Source organism: Xyrauchen texanus, chromosome 30, assembly GCF_025860055.1.
Source record: "Xyrauchen texanus isolate HMW12.3.18 chromosome 30, RBS_HiC_50CHRs, whole genome shotgun sequence".
In the NCBI taxonomy this organism is placed as follows: domain Eukaryota; kingdom Metazoa; phylum Chordata; class Actinopteri; order Cypriniformes; family Catostomidae; genus Xyrauchen; species Xyrauchen texanus.
In genome coordinates, this window is record NC_068305.1 from 34749256 (window position 1) to 34769974 (window position 20719).

Here is a 20719-nt window from a genome sequence, read left to right on the forward strand (position 1 = left end):
CTGAAATAAGAAAACCATATGGGTGTGAAACAGCATGAAATGACAAATTAAAATATTTACTTTTTGGTGAACTACCACTTTAATATTAAGGAAAAAAAGGTTAGTTTTTGACTCATTCCTGCTGCAGCACTAGATGTCTGAGAGACTTGTGTGTTATGGCTCTGGATTGCACTACACACAAACCAGATGTGAGCATGCTTCTCCGTTATTACAGCATGTCTTGTATTACGGCCAAGAGGAAGCCGTCGCAAAGCAGCCTTTGGCGGGAGCTCTGGGTGTAATTTACTGACTGTGTTCATATGAGGGATTGTTCTCTCGCACTCAGTTTTCAAGATCCAACCTTGGGGAAATATCACAGGCTTCATTATTAATTTAGTGCAGTCCTCTCTTTGTACACATCTTGAATAGCTTACGTCACTTTTACAATGTTTCCCCTAAAGAAGAAACAAGTTCCTTTTCAACATACTCTTATAGACCTGTCTCAGAGAACATTGCTTGTTGTTCAGTGTTGGTAGAGAAAGGGATCAAAACCCCGTCTGTCTGTCTGTCCAACAAACAGTATGTCTGTCTGTCTGACTTTCTGTCCATCAATCGGTCTGTCTGTCTCTCTGTTTGTCTACTTGTCTGTCTCTCTATCCATCTGTCAATTGATCTGTCTTTCTGCCCATTGGTCTGTTTATCAATCCGTCGGACTTCCTGTGTATCTGTCCTTCTGTTATCTGTCTGTCTGTTCATCTATTGGTCTATCTATCTGTCTGTCTGTCTGTTAAACCACTCTGTTTGTCTGTTCATCTATCTATATGTCAGTTTGTCCATCTATCGGTTTGTCTATCTATAGGTGTGTCTGTTTGTCTGTCTCTGTTCATCTATCCGTCCGTCCGTCCGTCAATCTTTCTGTCCATCTATATGTCTGTCTGTCTATTGGTCTGTCTATCTATCTGTCTATCTCTTTATCCAGACAGACTGCCTGTCTATCTATCGGGCTGTCTATCTGTCTATAATCCCTTAATTTTATCATGTTTGTTAAACCTTTGATGGTAAACTGCTGAGTCAAGACATTGTTGTGGATGTTTTTCCTTTATTGGACTCGTATTATCCTTACCTGTCCTCCTCTATACCATAAGGGTGACTCCAATAAAATGTATCTATTGACACTGCAGCTTTTTCTTGTACAAGGTTCAAGCTTTATTAGTGGTCACTAATGTTCCTTAAATCAGATGACAGTAACTTAGGTTCCCTCTTCCAACATCTAGCATGATTTTGATTCAAAGGGCTTTGAAGGAGCAGTCGGTTTAATGTGTCCTTTACTTGGGCTCTAACCTTTACCGCCTTTCTTCCTTGGTAGCATTTTCTCTTTGCCTTTCTTTCTATTGCATAAATACAAGGCTCAGCCTTGTGGGCTATAGCTTACACGCTCTGCTACATTAGGATAAACATGTTGAAGTGTGCAGAGTAATTGCTTTGAGGTGCTTCTTTCAAAGGTGTCTCCATCTCACACCCATGGCATGCTCTACTGTACTAGATCCTAAGTGATATGCTTACTGATGTGTGAGAGCTGAGAATCATTAAAAGTCAATTTCTTATCAAACAGCTCTTCATTTTTAGTATTTTGCTTTTACACTTCATAATGCTGTTTTGATTCATTAATAAGAGGCTTTAATTATTAAGATGCACACATGCTCTGCTTGTCTACCTGCTGCTTGGCAAGATAAGATATCAAGTGTCTTTTCATAGTCTTTCACTTTAGACAACAGAGAAAGTGAGTATTTCATGCCATGTAACAGAAGTTTAGAGAGGCAACGTTGTTGTCCTTTTTACAGCACACAATTCCTTCCCAGCCATGCTTACAGGCTTGTAAATGTGTGAAAAAAGTGTATTGATCATAGTTTTATAAATAATGAAAAAAAAAATATGAGTGCTTAATTAATCACATTTGTAAATGTTATAGTCAATTTGCAGGCCAAAGTGTGGGAATCACACGTTTGTTAATTCTTTGTAAATTTACAAAGCATTAAAGTGTAAATGTTATTGTCTATTTGCAATTAGATTATTTATATTATTAATTAACCTTCAGTTTGATACAGTGAGCTTTATTACAAAATATTACACTAACTGGTTTGTAATCAAGAAGTCTGAAAATGGCTTATTTAAATATATGTATATGAAAGAATAATTGTTGGGTGGTTTAAAGCAATTTATGACATGTTCAAAACTGAAGTAGAAAAATTGTTTTAATTTGCTAAAAGGAGTTCAGCTGGGCTGTGGCTGTAGTGATTTTCATTTGGTAATTCAGGTTGACTTTTTGTTTGGGAGATAGTCTGCCCAGTTTACCCCCGATTGATCTGATAATAGCTTCTATTTCACTGCAATTAATCTTTTAAACCTAAATCTGGCTCTTTTTCAACTTGTATCTGGACTTTAAAGGATTCAGATCCCTTTTTTTTTTTTTGTTCAATTTAGTTATATGATATCAGCTCACTTTTCATTCACAGTTGTTTTTTTGAACCCATTCAACTTAAATATTATTATAATTTGTAAACAAATGCTAATAATAATTATATATTATAATAGTAAGATATAGTCATTTATCTCAATCGTGCACCTTTAACTTTTAAACCTTCACACTTTTATTTTAACATTCTGAACTCTCCAGGAAGTCCTGTAAGTGTCTGTTTGTAGGCAAGTTCACAGTAGTTTAATTCGCTTCTTATTCAAATTCTGGTAAAATTGTTTTTGAAAAAGCAGCTCCACTGCCATTCTAAATGCATATTATAAGTTAACTGAACTTTTGAGCATCTATATCTGAGATGTTGTTAGGGAGTAACTCTCATATAGTGTGCACTGCATGAAGGCTAAAAATAGCTGTGTGTGTGTGTGTGTGTGTGTGTGTGTGTGTGTGTGTGTGTGTGTGTGTGTGTGTGTCAACAGAGCAGCGCCATTCACTGACTTGCTGGAGCTGCACGTGCATTTTATATATTTACTTATTAAACACAGCCTTTTGTGATTCACAGAGCTATTACACGTCTTCAAGTATCTTTGAATAAAATGCACAAGTCATATGAACTAATTTAATTGTGTTTTTATGGTTCTTTTATGTAATTTTTGGAGCTTGACAGTAACGATCATGGCTAACACACAGTATTGGATTTGGATCAGGCTTGTCGGACCAATACCCGATCCATCTAAAAGCTTCAGTATCTGAGCCGATACCGATCCAGGTATTGGTTCGGTGCATCCCTAATCGAAACATCACTCTCATTTTGTAATAGTGTAGTGCACCACTAAAGTATTGTCTCAGAAACCACAAGGACGCCTTTGCTGCCAACTTTGTTTGCGGAGCACTAACCTAATGTTAATGATGTAGTTAAAATTGCCATTTTTCAACAGGCCATCATTTAGATTTTATGTGACCTGATTTTAAATCAAAATTAGCTCAGATTTGCATGCAACATCTTTAGTGTTATTCTAATTTAGCTATATTTTCATCTAAGCAAAAATAGACCCTTTTTTAAGCCCTCCCCAAAGCTCTGGGAGCTTCTGTCAACCCTTCTCCATGTCTAGTCCAGACTGCTCTCTGGGTAAGTGTTGAGTGTTTTTGAGGGCTTTGAAGGGCCAGGTGACTCTCTGCAGTTCTGTTTGGTCAGTTCCCTGTAGTCCTTACAGTTATCTGAGTAACGGCCCATGAGGTTCTCCAGTCACTATCCATTGACAAGGCAATATATCTTATTTAGTGGACGTCCAGTGCTCAGCCAACAGCTGCTTTTTGTCTCGCACACGCTCAATGCACACTTGCACTTACACCTCTCAAAGTGGCACAGGCGAGGCCATTCTTGTGCAACCTTTAAGTTTTGTAGTGTTTAACTTAATTTTACTTATCTCCCTGGATCGCTTTTCATACTAATTAGATTCTCTTTTATTCTCCATTACATTTGAGATACTTGAATTTACCTTGGTCACATTTGAAATCTACTCAACATATGACACAGCAATGACAGACAGTTACAGTTACTACAACAAGACATACACACATTACAATATACACCAGAGTGATGTCAAAAGTGCCAGTGGAATTAAGTCGATACTAAAATAAAAAAGATGTCACAATACCAGTGTTTCTGTAGTACTGAGAACTGACTTAATTAAGTTCCAGGGAGCTGTCTTACTGATACACGATTGCTTTCAAATGCTCACATGCTTATTTGAGCATGTGCTCTGTTACTCCTTTTACACTAAAATGGACAATAGTCAAAGTAAGAAGTCAGAAGTTTACATGCACCTTAGCCAAATACATTTAAGCAGTTCCTGAGATTTATTTCAGCTTTTATTTCTTTCATCACATTCCCAGTGGGTCAGGAGTTTACATACACTTTGTTAGTATTTGGTAGCACTGCCTTTAAATTGTTTAACTTGGGTCAAACATTTTGGGTAGCCTTCCACAAGCTTCTTACAATAAGTTGCTGGAATTTTGGCCCATTCCTCCAGACAGAACTGGTGTAACTGAGTCAGGTTTGTAGGCCTCCTTGCTTGCACATGCTTTTTCAGTTCTGCCCACAAATTTTCTATCGGATTGAGGTCAGGACTTTGTGATGGCCACTCCAATTCCTTGACTTTGTTGTCCTTAAGCCATTTTGCCTCAACTTTGGTGGTATGCTTGTGGTCATTGTCCATTTGGAAGACCCATTTGAGACCAAGCTTTAACTTCCTGGCTGATGTCTGAGATGTTGCTTCAATATATCCACATAATATTCCTTCCTCATGATGCCATCTATTTTGTGAAGTGCACCAGTTCCTCCTGCAGCAAAGCACCCTCACCACATGATGCTGCCACCTCCATGCTTCTCAGTTGGGATGGTGTTCTATGGCTTGCAATCATCACCTTTTTTCCTCCAAAAATAACGATGGTCATTATGGCCAAACAATAAAAATAAATTCATCTGACCATAGGACATTTCTCCAAAAAGTAAGATCTTTGTCCCCATGTGCAATTGCAAACTGTAGTTTGGCTTTTTTTTATGGCGGTTTTGGAGCACTGGCTTCTTCCTCACTGAGCAGCCTTTTAGGTTATTTAGATACTTGTTTACCTGTTTCCTCCAGCATCTTCACAAGGTCCTTTGCTGTTGTTCTAGGATTGATTTGCGCTTTTCCCACCAAACTACGTTAATCTCTAGGAGACAGAATGTATTTCCTTCCTGAGCGTTATGATGGCAGTGTGGTCCCATGGTGTTTATACTTGCATACTATTGTTTATACAGATGAGCGTGGTACCTTCAGGCGTTTGAAAATGTTATTTTTTTCTGAGGTCTTGGCTGATTTATTTAGATTTTCCCATGATGTCAAACAAAGAGGCACTATGCTTAAGCGTCATCCACAGGAACACCTCCAGTTGACTCCAATTATTCAATTAGCTTATCTGAAGCTACTTGGCTAATTGCCTGAAGGCTTGGCATAATTTCCTGGAATTTTCCAAGAAGCTTAAAGGCACAGTTAACTTGTATGTAAACTTCTGGAATTGTGATATATTAAATTAAAAGTGAAACAATCTGTCTGTAAACAATTTTTGGAGAAATAAAAGCATGACTCAGAATAAAAGCTAGATGCCTGAAATTGAATCAATTGCATTAGAAATATTTCAACCGTAATTCATAATTTAAATGTTATATTAATAATAATAAGTAAAGATTAAGCAAGAGTGCTGTTGTACTGAAGAAAAAAAGCAATGGTATGTTGAAAGTAATTTTTCAATTTAATTAAATTAATTAGACCTTATTTTGATGATTAAATTAAATGAAACTTTAAAACATGGAGTTCTAGAAATATAAAAATGCCGTTTGTGAAAATCACAGGATTTGGGAAAAAATTCAACAGATTTCAGTAGGGCCCATACTTAATTGCTCAATACTAAACACTTGAAGGAAACATGCATTTCTTGTCATTTATAATTTATTTTGAAATTCTACTTTAAATAGGCTAAAGGAGTGTGTTCAATACCACATTACCATATCAGCATAAATTTGTTATGAAAATTGGTAATGAGAACTGTGCAATATCACTGGTATCGGTACAGAGTTACTGATATTTTGGTAGTGTTGTCACGATACCAAAATGACAGTACTCTGTACCATTAGAGTCTGCAATATTCATTGTAATGTGTATACAAAATACACATTACAATGTATATTGCAGACTCTACAAACTGCAATTAACTTATAATGTAAACCAGGATTAAATGTAAAAAATATTATAAATCATTTTATTTTTATTTGTTTTAAATAGGCTTGGGAATTGTAAGGAATTTTGTGATTCCCCTTCTGAGATCATTTTAGATTTTGACAGAGAAGAGTGTAACAAATACAACATTAAAATTACATAACACCGTATTACTACTTATTTAATTTCAAGTTGGACTTGATGAAAGTCATAAACTGCGAGTCCGTTAGATTAATACAGTAACCGCTAACAGCTTAATATATAAGTGTTTTTCAAAATCAGACAACACTGGTCACACTGTGCATTTCATGTGGTAGATGAAAAATAGCCTTCTCATTAGTCGATTGTTTGAGAATAGAGCTACACTGGACATGGTGCAAGTTTCACACTGTAGATTCAGAGTAGGGGGCAGCTCTTCCATATAATCACACAGCAGGAAACACTGTCAGAGTATTTTACTATAGTGTTCTAGCCACATCAGCTGAATATTGCTCATTTGAAAACCATTAACAGAACCTAAAGTAATGAAAATCATATAGTTCCGGTATGTTTTTTTTTTTTTTAAAGTGAAACTGGATTTGAACCAGGACCAGTTCTCAGTTCCCAAACTTAGTATTAATTTAATAATTGCAAAGGCAAGCATCACTATTACTATTGCTCATACTTAAGTTGGGGATTTGAACATTATCAAAAAATACTATTGGGGTTAGGCTCTTTTGATCTGGGCCAATATGCTACCACCACCAAGTATAACCAAGCTACGTGTACACCCTGGAATTGTGGAGACAAGCAACACATACATTTTCTACAGAAAACATGACAATCTAGTTAATTTTGCCAAATTAACTTAAAAGGGGGTGAATTCTGCTCTACTCTAATCGAATAAAGTCAATCACCATAGATATCCTGAGCACACTGTAGTCATCAGTACTCATTTATCTGATAGGCTATATTAATATATTGAACATTGTTTATTGAGTTGCTCAGCTTTGTTTACTCTGGTGTGTAGTGGTTTTATTAGTGATTGATCAAAGTGATGGAGTGCTCTGCGTGATCTGCCCTCCTATAATCTCAAACTATGCATGTGCTGATGATATCATAATCTGTTATGGCAGTCCAAGCAATCTGGGCAACCCAGATTAAAATCCTAAAGTTCCTCAATACTTGGCATAAATGCTGTTTTGATATGAAGTAGGTGTTAGTACAAATACTCAGGAGAAACGCAGAAGTGAATTGATTGGACAGGTTTACAGCTCACCTTGTGTTTGAAGTACCAAGGGCAAGCACACACGGACTTCATCTAGGCCTCCTAGGCGCTGGGGAAAATACTACAGATCAGTGCTTGCTTGGAGCGGTTGACCTGCTCCTTAATATGCATACCAAATAGCATACTTGTGTGTTCTCTTTTAGCACTGTAGTCTTCTCAGATGTGGTATTAATGATCAGTAGCATGTTTAAATATAGACTGGATCTCTAACATGCTGCATTATTAATTTCTAACGAATGCATTTTGAATTTTCTAAAGATGCATCGACCTGCATTGGTCGATAAAAGCAATTATGTGCAATCAGACATTGACCCATTGTTTAAAACGGCCAATGAACAGGGCTGATTATTTATTTGATTTTTAATATTTATTTTAGTTAGTAATGTTTTGAAAGTAATGAAAGAGTTTTTCATAAATGTCATAAATTGACTAGTGTGAATGTGGCCGAAGAGAATACAATTATTATATTAATTTCTTTCGAAGTTGTGTAATTAATTATCACTGGTTTTAAAGGTAGTACAAAAAAAGCAGAACCACCAAACTATCGGCATTGGCAAATGTGGTTCTAAACAATCAGATATCGGTATCAGCACATACAATATGTACCGGTGCATCCCTTCTAGTATCAAAAGCCTTGTAGCTTCAACATTCCAGTGACAGCTGAAGTTACAAGGGTCCATCATGTCTCTGATCTCGCCTTTTATGATTTTATACATTTTGACAAGTCATTGTTTTGCAGTGTAATCTCTGCATGTTCTTTCCTCTCTCATGCTTTAAAACGCTCTCACACGCCATTCTGGTTGTAATCAGGGGACCTTGGATTTGTGGGCTTTCTGACACACTGGATGAATTACAAGAGGGACGAACAAATCCGGCTCTTTGAGACAGATCTGCTTTGCAGCGATTGCTGTGCGCATCTCCTTTGCCAAAATAACCCTCCGGAGATAAAATGATAGCTATACACAGAACAACACACACTGGATATCATAATTCTTTGTTTAAAGGAGACATATCATGAAAAACAAGTTTTTGAGCATACAAACATATGACTGTCTACATTTACATATTTTAGTATTCAGCAACTTGGTATGTCCTGATAAATGACATAGGGCAGTACATCACTACATGGACATAAGCCAATAATAACAGAGGCCATTTATATACAGAAGTCTTAAATGTACAGTTGGATAAACAACCTGTATAATTCTGTATAAGAACTGTATAAGTCTGTGTCCTAACCAGACACGACTATAGTTTACCATCCACAATCACAACCAGTGACGATTCCAGCCATTTTGTTTCTGTTTCTGTGGCATCGAACTGGGATAGCCCCACCCACAGTAAATTCTCATTGGTCCAAACACTCGCTTAACATAATTGTACATTAAACATCAAATATCGTCTGAATGGCTGTGATTGTGTTGGGCTGCACAGGAGTTTTGCATTCATTATTACAGATTGATTAGTCTAGACATGGTGTAAGGGCCAGAAAGAGAGTTTAAATGAAAATTATTTATACAAATGCTCTGTTTGTGGTGTAAGAATCCTTGGCTAATATTATAGGTGGTACCATATAATGCCACAAAAATAATATATTAAATATTGCCACTGTAAGTATCATTGAAACAAATGCCATTTCATCTGTTACTCTGTGGCCTGTAACATTTTTGTTGTATGTGGATAAAAACATTCAGAGCAGTCAGTTTTGACATCGACTCAATCTGATACCATCTCAGTAGCCAACGGAAATGCATCATGTTTGCTGGTCGAGGGATTAGTTGCAGCCCCCTGATGGTTTGAAATGTCAGAGGGGCAGAATGAAGGGCCAGGGAGCATGCAGAAGATGACAGGCAGCCAGCAGGTTTACAGCAGTCAGTGTGGACTTTGTGCTCTTGTCTTATCTGCTTTTATCCCATCTCCAGGATCCTGCCCTCAGCAGAATATCAATGCCTCTCTGTCTGTCAGCTGACTCTATATCTTATGCTAATATGAGTGATAAAATAAATATGGGGAGTTTATGGAAAGGCAGGGGTAGCCAGAGGTTACACTGCTTGTGGTGGCTGTGCAATGCTGATTTTAGACTATCCTCTCTCTCTTTCCTACTCTCTCATCCCTCATCCCCCACCCCACCCCCTCTCTCACTTCAGGTGTTCAGGAAGAAAGCTGTTGAACTGGGAGAGAAGCTGTTGCCTGCTTTTAAGACCCCAACTGGTATCCCTTGGGCTCTCCTGAATCTAAAGAGGTCAGTGATGCTCACACACACACACACTTGTGTAGGAGCTCCTGAGGCTTTCCTTAGCCAAGGAGGTTAGATCTATCCATTGCTTGTGTCACTAACTCCCAAGAGCTGTACCTGAATCTTCAAACCCAGTAGCAGCTGTCCGTCACCTGTGCACCCAGTTCTGTCAGATATGATACAAAGTCGACAAGGTTTGGTGAGCTTATTTTTATAGCAAAACAGTTATAATTGTCTAATGAGCAAAATACCTGCGACTTTCTTCGATGCCAGTGCTTTTAGGCCGTTTCGAGAAAAAAATTCTAGAAACCAATTGTTTACAAATATTTTGACATATTTGAGTTAACTTGTTCTCAGCAATATTAATTAAGGAATGATTTACTCCATTAGCGTAATTAATTAAAAGGTATGTTCTAGGTCCCATCCAAGTTGTCACCCAACAGCAATGTAAAAGAATGGTAGAAAATATGCCAAGACGCATGAAAGCTGGGATTGAAAATCAGGGTTATTCCACTAAATATTGATTTCTGAAGTCTTCCCATGTTAAAACATTAGTATTGTGTTCATTAATATTGAATATGAACTTGTTTTCTTTGCATTATTCGAGGTCTGAAAACACTGGATGTTTTAGTTTAATTTTACTCAAACACATACGTATAAATATTAAATCCAGAGAAACTGATCATTTTGCAGTGGTCTCTTAATTTTTTCCAGATATATACAGTTCTGTGCAAACATTTTAGGCACTTGTGAAAAATGTTGAATAGTGAGGATAAAATAATGCCATAAATAGTTTTCATTCATCAATTAACATCATACAAAGTTCAGTAAACATAAAAAAGCTACATCAATATTTGGTGTGGCCACCTTTGCCTTTAGAAAATCCCCAAATCTCCTAAGTACACCTGTACACAGAGTTTTCTCGGTTGTTGGCAGATAGGATGTACCAAGCTTCTTGGAGAATTTATCAGAGTTCTTCTCTCTATTTAGGCTGTCTCAACTGCTTCTATCTCTTCGTGTAATCCCAGACTGACACTATGTTCGGTGGGGGGCTCTGTGGGGGCAATGCCATCTCTTTTGGAGCACCCTGTTCTTCTATTCAAATCTTTTCTATTTGCAAATGTATACACTGATCAGCCACAACATTAAAACCACCTGCCTAATAATGTGTAGGTCCCCCTCGTGCCGCCAATACAGCACCAACCCGCACCACAATTGTACAGAGTACAAGGTTATCTAAGTTACCGTAGACTTTGTCAGTAAAAACCAGTCTGGCCATTCTCTGTTGAACTCTCTCATCAACAACTGCTGCTCACTGGATGTTTTTTTGATTCTAGAGACTGTTGTGTTTGAAAATCCAAGAGATCAGCAGTTGCAGAAATACTCAAACCATGTGGCAGCAGTGAGCGGTGGTTCTGTGGATGGAAATGCCTTCGTGATGAGAGATGTCAACAGAGAATGGCCAGACTGGTTCAACCTGACAAAGTTTACGATAACTCTGATAACCGCTCTGTACAATTGTGGTGAGAAGAATAGCATCTCAGAATGCTGTTCTGAGATCTGGATATGGTGCAGTTTTGTCGGCAGGAGGGGGACCTACAAAATATTAGGCAGGTGGTTTTAATATTGTGTGTGTGTGTGTGTGTGTGTGTGTGTGTGTGTGTGTGTGTGTGTGTGTGTGTGTGTGTATTGAGAGAGAGAGACTATTTCACAGTAACCGGTGTGCAATAGTCAATCACTATAGAAACCGCAGTCTCCTCCACCATTTTAAACAGCACCCATTGTGTAATCAGTCTGTTGTTTCTCTCAGCTGTGATGAGCCGTAATGCTGAGGTTGATCATTTAAAGCTATTACCTAGCTTAGTGGAGTGTAGTAAGCGTTCACGAAGAGCTGTTGTATGTAAACGGCTGATGCGGATTAATTTCTTCAACTAACTGACTCATATTACACACAAAAATTATCTTTTGCCATCACCTGCTGGCTAACATATGTAACCATAGCTCTTAACACATATGCACTACTTTTACACTTTATTTTAGAACGTCAAGAACACATGCGGAGTGATACACACACAGTGAAGCGTCGGAGTGCCGATGGTGTCAGACCATCATTGCTTATGAAACGTCTCTCGTCCAATCAGATTTGAGGACCGGAACTAACTGTTGTATTTACTTTTAATATACCTTCAGTGCTTTAACAAAAACACAACACATTTCTGCTTTTAAACCCTCCGGAATGTCTTGCCCAATAGACATCCATTGTAATTGCATTACTGTTAATGCGGTTTAGCAAACTGAGAGACGAGTCGAAATTATTGAATCCCAGATTGCCACAGATGCTGTAGATAGAGCTAAAGTTGTATTGAACCTGGGAGATAACCATTAGGCTAAATAGTGCCAGCTTTTGTTGACTATTTCTATGGCAGATGGTGTTGATTTCAGCAATCTGAATTTGAACAGAATAGTGTGCATGTTTGTTTGTGTGTGAAAGAATACCAGTTTTATTTCATGCACTATAAAAAAGTAAAAGCTCCTAATTGTCTTGGTCTGTTATACTGTAGATGTCTGACTTCCTAGAGCTCTTCCATTATGGGCAGACAAGAAATCAGATAGAGATTCTGTGAAAAGCAACTTTTATTTTGTATTAAATTGGACAAGATATCACTCGCCTTACATACTTCCTAACATTTGTCTTTTTGCAGCCTATAAATGCAAGCAAGGACACTGCAGATTGTGCAGGCAGCTTATGGTAAAGAACCGAAACAATTCAAGGTTTATCAAAGTGCTTCACATTGACTGCCTGAAGTTTATCCTTGTCTAATAGGTCTAGAACAGGAGTGAAATGCTCTGACAAATGCTCTAAATGGAGCAGTCAAGCATTCACCATTTTATAACAAGGAGTAGCTAATAACAGCTACAGGACAAATGTTCTTCACTTCCTGTTTGTTAGTTAATATATGTAGTTTCTCACCATATCTGCACTTAGCACAAGTGCTCCTATCTCCTCCAGTGAGGGCATTTTCCTCCCTCGATGTGGGTCATCATTGTTTCTGTCCTCACCACTAATGTTGTTCGCATTCATTCTATAGTTAATTTTGGCTTTACCACCTGGCGCCATGGTATGTGTCTGATTCACATTGCAGCCCCTTTTCAGGCTGTACTGTATATGGTTATGTAACTGTGTTCTGAGTGCTGAACTTGATTTAAATGCTTCTTTATAAAATGTTCACAGTTAAACGCATTTCAAAGAGAGCCTTATAAAAGGATTGTGTGATTTCCAAGGGCTTGTAATGCTTTTATATGATAGGGCAGTGGAGAGAGACACAAAGTTGTTGGGGGAGAGAGAGTTGGAATTGAACTCGTCTCAGATGCTTAGTTAACACACGCACTAGCAATTAGGGTCATTTTCAAAAAAGTCATTTTCCAATAAATAAAAAATCTTCATTTGAACTATCCCGATATCGATTCTTAAAATCAAATGATCTATCTTTTTCTTTATGCCAGGGATGCTCATTACATCAACCACTGTTAATAGGCCAAAAGGTGAATCTTAAAGATATATTGGATATAAAAATTGGATACGATCGTGAAATGGAATGCATAGACTAACTATTGCCCACAAAAGCCTTCGTCGGCCAATTGACAGGGACACTTGCATCTATGTGAACCTCTACAATTAATCTAGATGGACTTCAAAGACTTTGGTCATTAATCTTACAGTTCAAACACAATCGATTTTTACTCACTGACACCTTAACACACACTTAGTTTAATGATTTTAAAACATGATTTTACCTATACATAATTAATATTTACATTACATTCATAATGTTAGCCAGAGGGGAACTGGCCCCCACAGTGAGTCTGGTTTCTCCCAAGGTTATTTTTCTCCATTAATCTACATCTTATGGAGTTTTGTGTTCCTTGCCACAGTCGCCTACGGCTTGCTCACTGGGGTTATTAACTCTTTCCCCGCCAGCGTTTTAAAAAAAAAAGTTGCCAGCCACCGCCAGGGTTTTTGACGATTTTCGCAAAACTTTAATGGCCCGCAGAATATTTAATTCCATGAATATATGAAGATGCTATATATCAAAATAAAGATCTGAGCCTCTGCTTTTAGGCAAATAAAAAACGATTTTATTTTATCTTCATTTGTTATTTTTAATGCCATTAAGGCATTAAAGGTAGGCTTTGTCAAAAACAACATTTCGGACAAAAAAGCTGAGAAAAGGCATTTCTATCTACATTTTGAGCTACATTCTCAAAACTCCACTTACGTTTAAGATGATCGCAGTCTGTTTCTTTGATCAAAGAGTTGCGTACTCTTTCAAAACATGCGTCTGGGTCTTTCTTACCGTATTCCACCTAAAACACGGATACCAGGAAAATTCTGTGTTTGGCGGGAAGCTTTTTTCATAAAACCCGGAAAATTCCGTGTTTGGAAGGGAAAGAGTTAATATAATTATCATTTAATTATTTTTAAACCATTAAAATCAAATTTTGTCTAAATTACACAATGATGATTAATCGACTTTATGGACGTTGCAGTTTTTGTCGTCTGTTAATGCTGATGTTCTGTGAAGCTGCTTTGAAGCGATGTGTGTTGTGAAAGGCGCTATACAAATAAAATTGAATTGAATTGAATTGAATTGAATACAAAACATTGGACTTGAGGTGTAATCCAGCCTAATGGAGCTGCTCATGTTTAGTATGTTGTTTCAAACGAAAAAAGTAAAAAAAAATATAAAAAAAAAATAATAAAAACACTGCTCTTGGCTCTATAACTTTAGTAGCTTTAAAAATAATTTATATATTATAATACATATAAGATAATTTCATAAATCGTTCTTAAATCATTGATACTGCTTTCAAGATCATGCTATTTCTTTCTTATGTAAGCAAAATGGACATTATAATTTGAAAAAACACAAATGAATCAGAATCAAATCAGGAAATCTGTAGCGATACCCAGCCAAGCAAGTACAATCTCAACTGATTTCCATCTTTGTAATAGTTCATCAGTTATGAAACCTTTGTTTAGGTGAAGCTCCACAAAGGATAAAAACCACATGACTCATGCACTATATTAAAAGTCTTCTGAAGCCATGCGATAGCTTTGTTTTGAGGAACAGATGTGAATTTCAATCATTAATGACCCAAGATCTTATCATTAACAAATTCAAATCATAGTCCATGGTGGGAAACAACCCCTCTACATTAGTTGGCGTTATTGTTTCAAGTAAAACAACGTTTGTAGAGTTAAGAACTTACTTGTGTAGTTTCAGTTTTCAATAAGTACGGCAAGTATGGCAAGTTTGACATGCTAGCATAGTCACTAATGATTCAAGATAATTGGAAAACCTCCCCCATAAAGCAATAAAACATTAGGTTGCTGGAGCTTTTAAACACTCAGTGACAAGCTGTTTTCTGTTCTAAGGGGTCCTCAGTGGTGCTATCATGCTTCATTTAGCCTTGCGTTCCTGCGCGTTGAAAGCTCCAGAGACAAGATCATAATCATATTCAATGTCTGATGAGAGCATGAATCATAGCAATCTTGAGGTTCTGTGGTATGAATTTATAGTCTCTTCTGAATCTGTTTAATTAAGTAAATCTAGAGATGATCTTATGTAGAGGAAAGTGATACGTGGTAGAGTAGTATGAAACCCACATAAACCCCTTATTAGGACGAGGTGATAAACAGCTCATAAATTTATATTAAACAATATATTTTGACAGATATGTCAGAACATGAGAACTATGGACCCTCCGATGTGAGGATTTAACCCACTTGCAGAAGCTACAAGCTTTGAGCCAACCATGATTTGGTTTTTTTATGTGGTTTGATTTGGACTGTCTTAAATGGGCTTCATTATTATTCCGTCTGTCTGCTGGAGTACCCAGCGTTCCAGGCAAAAAAAACTAAAATCAGAGGCCTATTTTTTACAGACAACCTTGGCCCAGATTTGGCTGTAGCAAGACTGAGGGTCTGTGTTGATGACTTTTCCTGAGCACATGTTTTGGCATATGCTTCTCGTTACATGTGCATAAAAGCGATTCACTGCATGAGCCTAACATTTATATGTTGAACAACATTTATAATGTATAATATCTAATTGTAGCATCATTTATTTTTTTTACGTTGAATGCTGCTTGGAAATCCACAAAGTAATTGTTAAATTAGCCACAGAGTTTGAAATTACAATTGCTGTAAGTGTGTCATGATTTGCTTTTTGGTTCTTGATACAGCCGTTTTGGTTTGCTTCATTTTCCACTTGCACATTGAACGATCATTACTATTGTTTAATCCTTGATTACTTATATATGTTAAATTATATTGCACTTAGAATCTTATTTATCCTCCAAACTTTCTTAATTTTTTTCTTCCAAACCCAGTTTTGTTTCTCTTTCTGTCAATCCTTGATTACTTTTTGTGTGTAAAAAAAGTGTGTAAAATGTACACACTTACATTTTTTATCTCTTAGACACACACACACAAAAACATCTCATGAGGGAGCAGTTCATTTGAAAGCACAATTAGCTTTTGAAGACATAAAAATATTGATCTGTTGAAATAAAAGGACAGTTGATTGTTGACCAGTGGCCGGATTCACAAAACATTCTTAATTCTTCTTAACTAGTATTTACTTCTTATTTTCTAACTTAAGAAAAGCAAATCTATTTTGTACTCATAATGAGACGACTTAAAATGTTCTTATCGTTCTCATTATTTACTCATTATTTATCTTCAGAAATTTTCACAATTGTTTTCCTAAGATTTGATTGTATTCAGCCCTAGTTCTTTTCATATAGACATTGAAACATTGTCACTCATACACACCATTTATAATCTGTTGTGACGATCTGAAAGAATTAGTTTGGTCTACAGGGACCGGTTTCACGAAAATGACCTTGAGAAAAAAATTTGGAAAATTCTTAGAATAAATTATAAGAAGTTCATAAAGTGCCTAAGTGCAATTCTTGAAAAAGTATTAAGAAGTTCTCAAATATTTTCTTAAGGACATCATAATTTTTTTTTCTTAAGAATAAAAAGACAGGCTTGACATTGTCTGATCATTCTGCTCATGGGCTTGCCTTGTCTAATAGTCTACAACAAGTTCAATACTTCAACACTGGTAAATTTAGCAAGCACCTCTCAAACATGTTTTTGAATGTAATGTGCGTGAGATATGTTAGTTTAATGACACTACCATCATAGGAGAATTTGCTTGCTGCTAACTATTTGATAACTTTTAATTTGACATAGAGGAGAAGAAAAGAACAAAAACTTCAGTAGACAAGAACTGGATGTTCTTTTGAGGAAATTACTGCAAGGACAAAGTTCTCCTTGGGAAGCTTGATAATAATATCACGCCAGAAATTAAGAGGCGGGTAAATGGGTAAAGGTGGCGGAGGCTGTCTCCACAGTGCCCATCTCCAATAGGGATGTTGATGGGGGGTGAAAATGAAAGTCTCAGCTTTCTGATGTTATAATTATTATGTTTCTCTGAACTCTTAAGATCACTGAAAGAGAGTGCTATATGCAGTGCATCCGTTTGAATAATCATGATTGGTCATCAAATTAAGAAGCTTCAAAACAACATTTATTGTTTGAATTCGGTGATAACATGTACATGGTTTGAAGGCTGAAAATAAATATATCATTAAACACAAAACAGTCGAAAACGTTCTTTGGTCTAAAATCTGATTTCTATGTAAACAGCCCATTATGACTTCAGACTCAACATGATAAACCCAGTAAATTCACTAAACATCTTACCTTTTAGAATTGAAGACAACTGTGAGGTTATCTTAACTTTAAGATGTTATTTACGACGATGTTTACGATTTTTTTTTTCTCGAGAATTTTAATGCTTCAGAAGTTTTTTCAGGAATACAAAAAATTAGAAATTAAGAAGAAAATGGTAGTAAAGAAGAAATTTCTTCTTAAGAATGTTTCATGAATCTGGCCCCAGAAATGGACCCTTCGCTAAGCCCCATCTTAAAAGCTTTCTGACCGGTCCTGTCTTGGCAACTGGTGCTCCTCCGCCATTACTCTGACAAGCGTTTGCCTTTTTACAATGAAAGCCTATGGGAGTAATGAGTGTGAGTGGTTTAAAGTGGCATTTTATCTAAATGATAATAAAAAACAAAAAACGATGTTGCTGGGTCACTTATAATAGTGATACGAGGTACCTAGAGAGCATGCACACAGTGTTTTTTCTTACTTTTTGAAATATTGAGAAGAGCATATTATGGATTAAAGTGTGTCATTCCTCATTCCCAAATGAGCATAACATCAGCGAGGACACCTACATTTCCTCCAAGGTAAATTAAAGCTAACAACTTAACATTAGTACATTTACGTATTGATTCAGGTCTTATTAAAGGTGATGGTAAATAAAGAGTTCATACAGCATCATGACTGTGTTATAAGATGTTATTAGCAGTTCTTTTTACTTACACTAATGTTATGAGGTTTGTAATCGCTATCAAGTGACACTTTTTTTATGTGACTGTGATATTTGTTTGCCTTAATTGCCAGAGATTTCAATCAAATTACTGTGTAATCTAACAATTTGTGAAGAGAATATTTAGCAAAATGTTGCGGCATTCACAGCAATCTCCCATTCATTCCTATGGGGAGTTCTGCAAAGCTTGTCAGAGTGCGCAACGGTAACCAAGGGGGGCAGAGCTTAGCGAAGTGTCAATTGGACAACTTAATGCTGTGTGCATTATTTGGTGTAGAATCCGTGCTAATGAGGTAGGAGGTCATCTCCTGCAGCCATCCCTCTACCTTCATCTCACATTCCTGCCCTGGGCATCCAAATGTTTAAACTACTGAACTGTGTCACATACTCGAGCAATCACCAAGTACATGCACCCTCATGGTTCCTCCAACATGCACAGATGCAGACCTAAATTTCTGCAAATTCCACATATGCAACTCGTTAACGATTCAAGTGGAAAACGTTTCCCTTCATGCAAAAATATAAATGCTTCGTTACATGCTTTATTTTCCATTCCCCTAGCTAGAAGTCAAGCAGCCTGCAGTTTCTCTATTTTTACTTTTACGTTCACCTTTAAGTGACTTCATACAGACGTGTTCAGTAAAAGAGTGGTATGATGAGAAATTTCTCTGCTTTTCAACTCTCCACATCCTCATCCCATCTAGTCATGTGTATGTGACTGTTGAACCCATCATTGAAGAGATTTCTTCTCTGATTCAACATTTTTCATGGTCATTTCTTCCACGGCTTATCTTTCTTCTTCAGCCCATCCTGGTGGCTTTTGAGAACTAGACAGCCAGATAAAGGATCCCCAATAAATAAGATTTAACGTGCTACTAGTCTGACTTCTCTTCTAAAAGTATGCACATTTCTTGTAAATAAATGTTGGGCTCAAAATAAAACATGGAGTGGTATGGAATGGGTAAAAAAGTTGCATGAATCGTTATGTGCACCATAGCATCAAGGCCATGTCAACCTTCAGTTTAATTAATGGTGCTTCCTAAGGCAAGTGTTTCTGTTGCTTTTGCTCATACTTCGAGTTTGAGCTCCTACTTAGGCATTTGAACGAACTTGTAACCCAAAGTATTAAACTTTGATTCGTAACTCACCCTGTACCGTTTAAGCTACGGTCATGAGCGATACCTTAAAATTGCAAGCAATCTGCAGAAGAACACTTTGCATCAGTTGTTTATCAACACTGCTCCTCTGGCGGATGAATCTCATTATTTGAGCTACCTAAACATTGCCTGGAAGATATTCAGAGCCGGAGTCATAATGTGCTACATTATGTAGTGTTAATCTCATCAACGAAATCACTGATGTAAACGTTATTTGGATAAAGTTTTTTTTTATTTCGTCAATGATAAAGACTAGATGAAAAAGGCGCATCATGGCGATAATTAAATTATTTTATTAAAGCATGCTATTGACAAAAAAATTATGATAAAACTTATACTGCAAGATATTTACAGTGCAATATATAAACAGAAGAAGAAATATCTTGAGAGTCTGTAAAAAGAAGATATTATATATGGATTTATCTAATCCATTAATCCAGTGTGTTGGTCATTTCTCAGCTTGAGCTGTGTAAATTGAAAGCGCTAACACAGGCAAAATCAACCGCTTTAAAATGGGGTAAATACCTCTTTCAAATGCATCCTATGTATACATGAGATTCATCAGTACATCCACAACATTTATGGAACAACTTACATCTGCACAATGAAATGAATGAACGTGTAAACTTGAACTAAATGACACACTAGTCAGAATATGCGTAATTTGCATTGCATAACTTGCGTTGTGAATACACTGTTTCCATATTAAACACAATACACGCAATATTAATCTAATATAAGTCTCTAAAGCATGAATAATTCAGAATAAAGGCTAACTTCTAAATAGTAGCTAATACTTCCATCTATACATTATTATTTCAGGAGCTCAAGTTTTTCACAACAAGGACAGGCCTATGTAAGAAAACCTATGTAGAACATTTTTAGGCCTATACATGTTTTTTCTAAATATTTGAATATTTGATTAAAGTTTGGTCTGTTACTGTTTGATACTTTTTTTTGTCGATTTTGCACATCAAGTAAAATATATTATTTTCGTTGACTAAAATTTATGAAAATGGCATGACGAAATATTGACAATTTTTAAAGGCCATTTTCATCAAAAGACTTAAAGCTGTGTCTAAAATGAAAAACTGAAAAAAGGTATAAATAAATAACATGACATTCGAATATGCAAGTAAAAACTGTAAGCCTAATAACACTAAAATAAACGCATAAAATGAGCAAAAATGGGCATAAAATATACTTTATTAAACACGAAAATAATGTGTACAAGAAGTCAATTTCAGAAGTCAGACGTATTAGTAAACTTGCACAGTACCCCTGACAACAGATATATCGTGATCGGTTAACACACGTGAAATGTTTGATTCATAAAAACATTACAACCCTACTAGACAACAACTGTATCCAATTCCAAGCATTA

At 36.5% G+C, this 20719-nt stretch overlaps 1 protein-coding gene across 1 annotated transcript in view; it reads left to right on the plus strand.

The window, feature by feature from the left end:
• The window catches only part of LOC127623828 (mannosyl-oligosaccharide 1,2-alpha-mannosidase IA-like), a 143297-nt gene that overhangs the window by 85507 nt on the left and 37071 nt on the right, over positions 1-20719 (plus strand). Inside the window, exon 5 of the mRNA XM_052098375.1 lies at positions 9622-9716. Within this exon, the coding sequence (XP_051954335.1) occupies positions 9622-9716 (95 nt within the window). The remainder of the gene's footprint in view (positions 1-9621; positions 9717-20719) is intronic.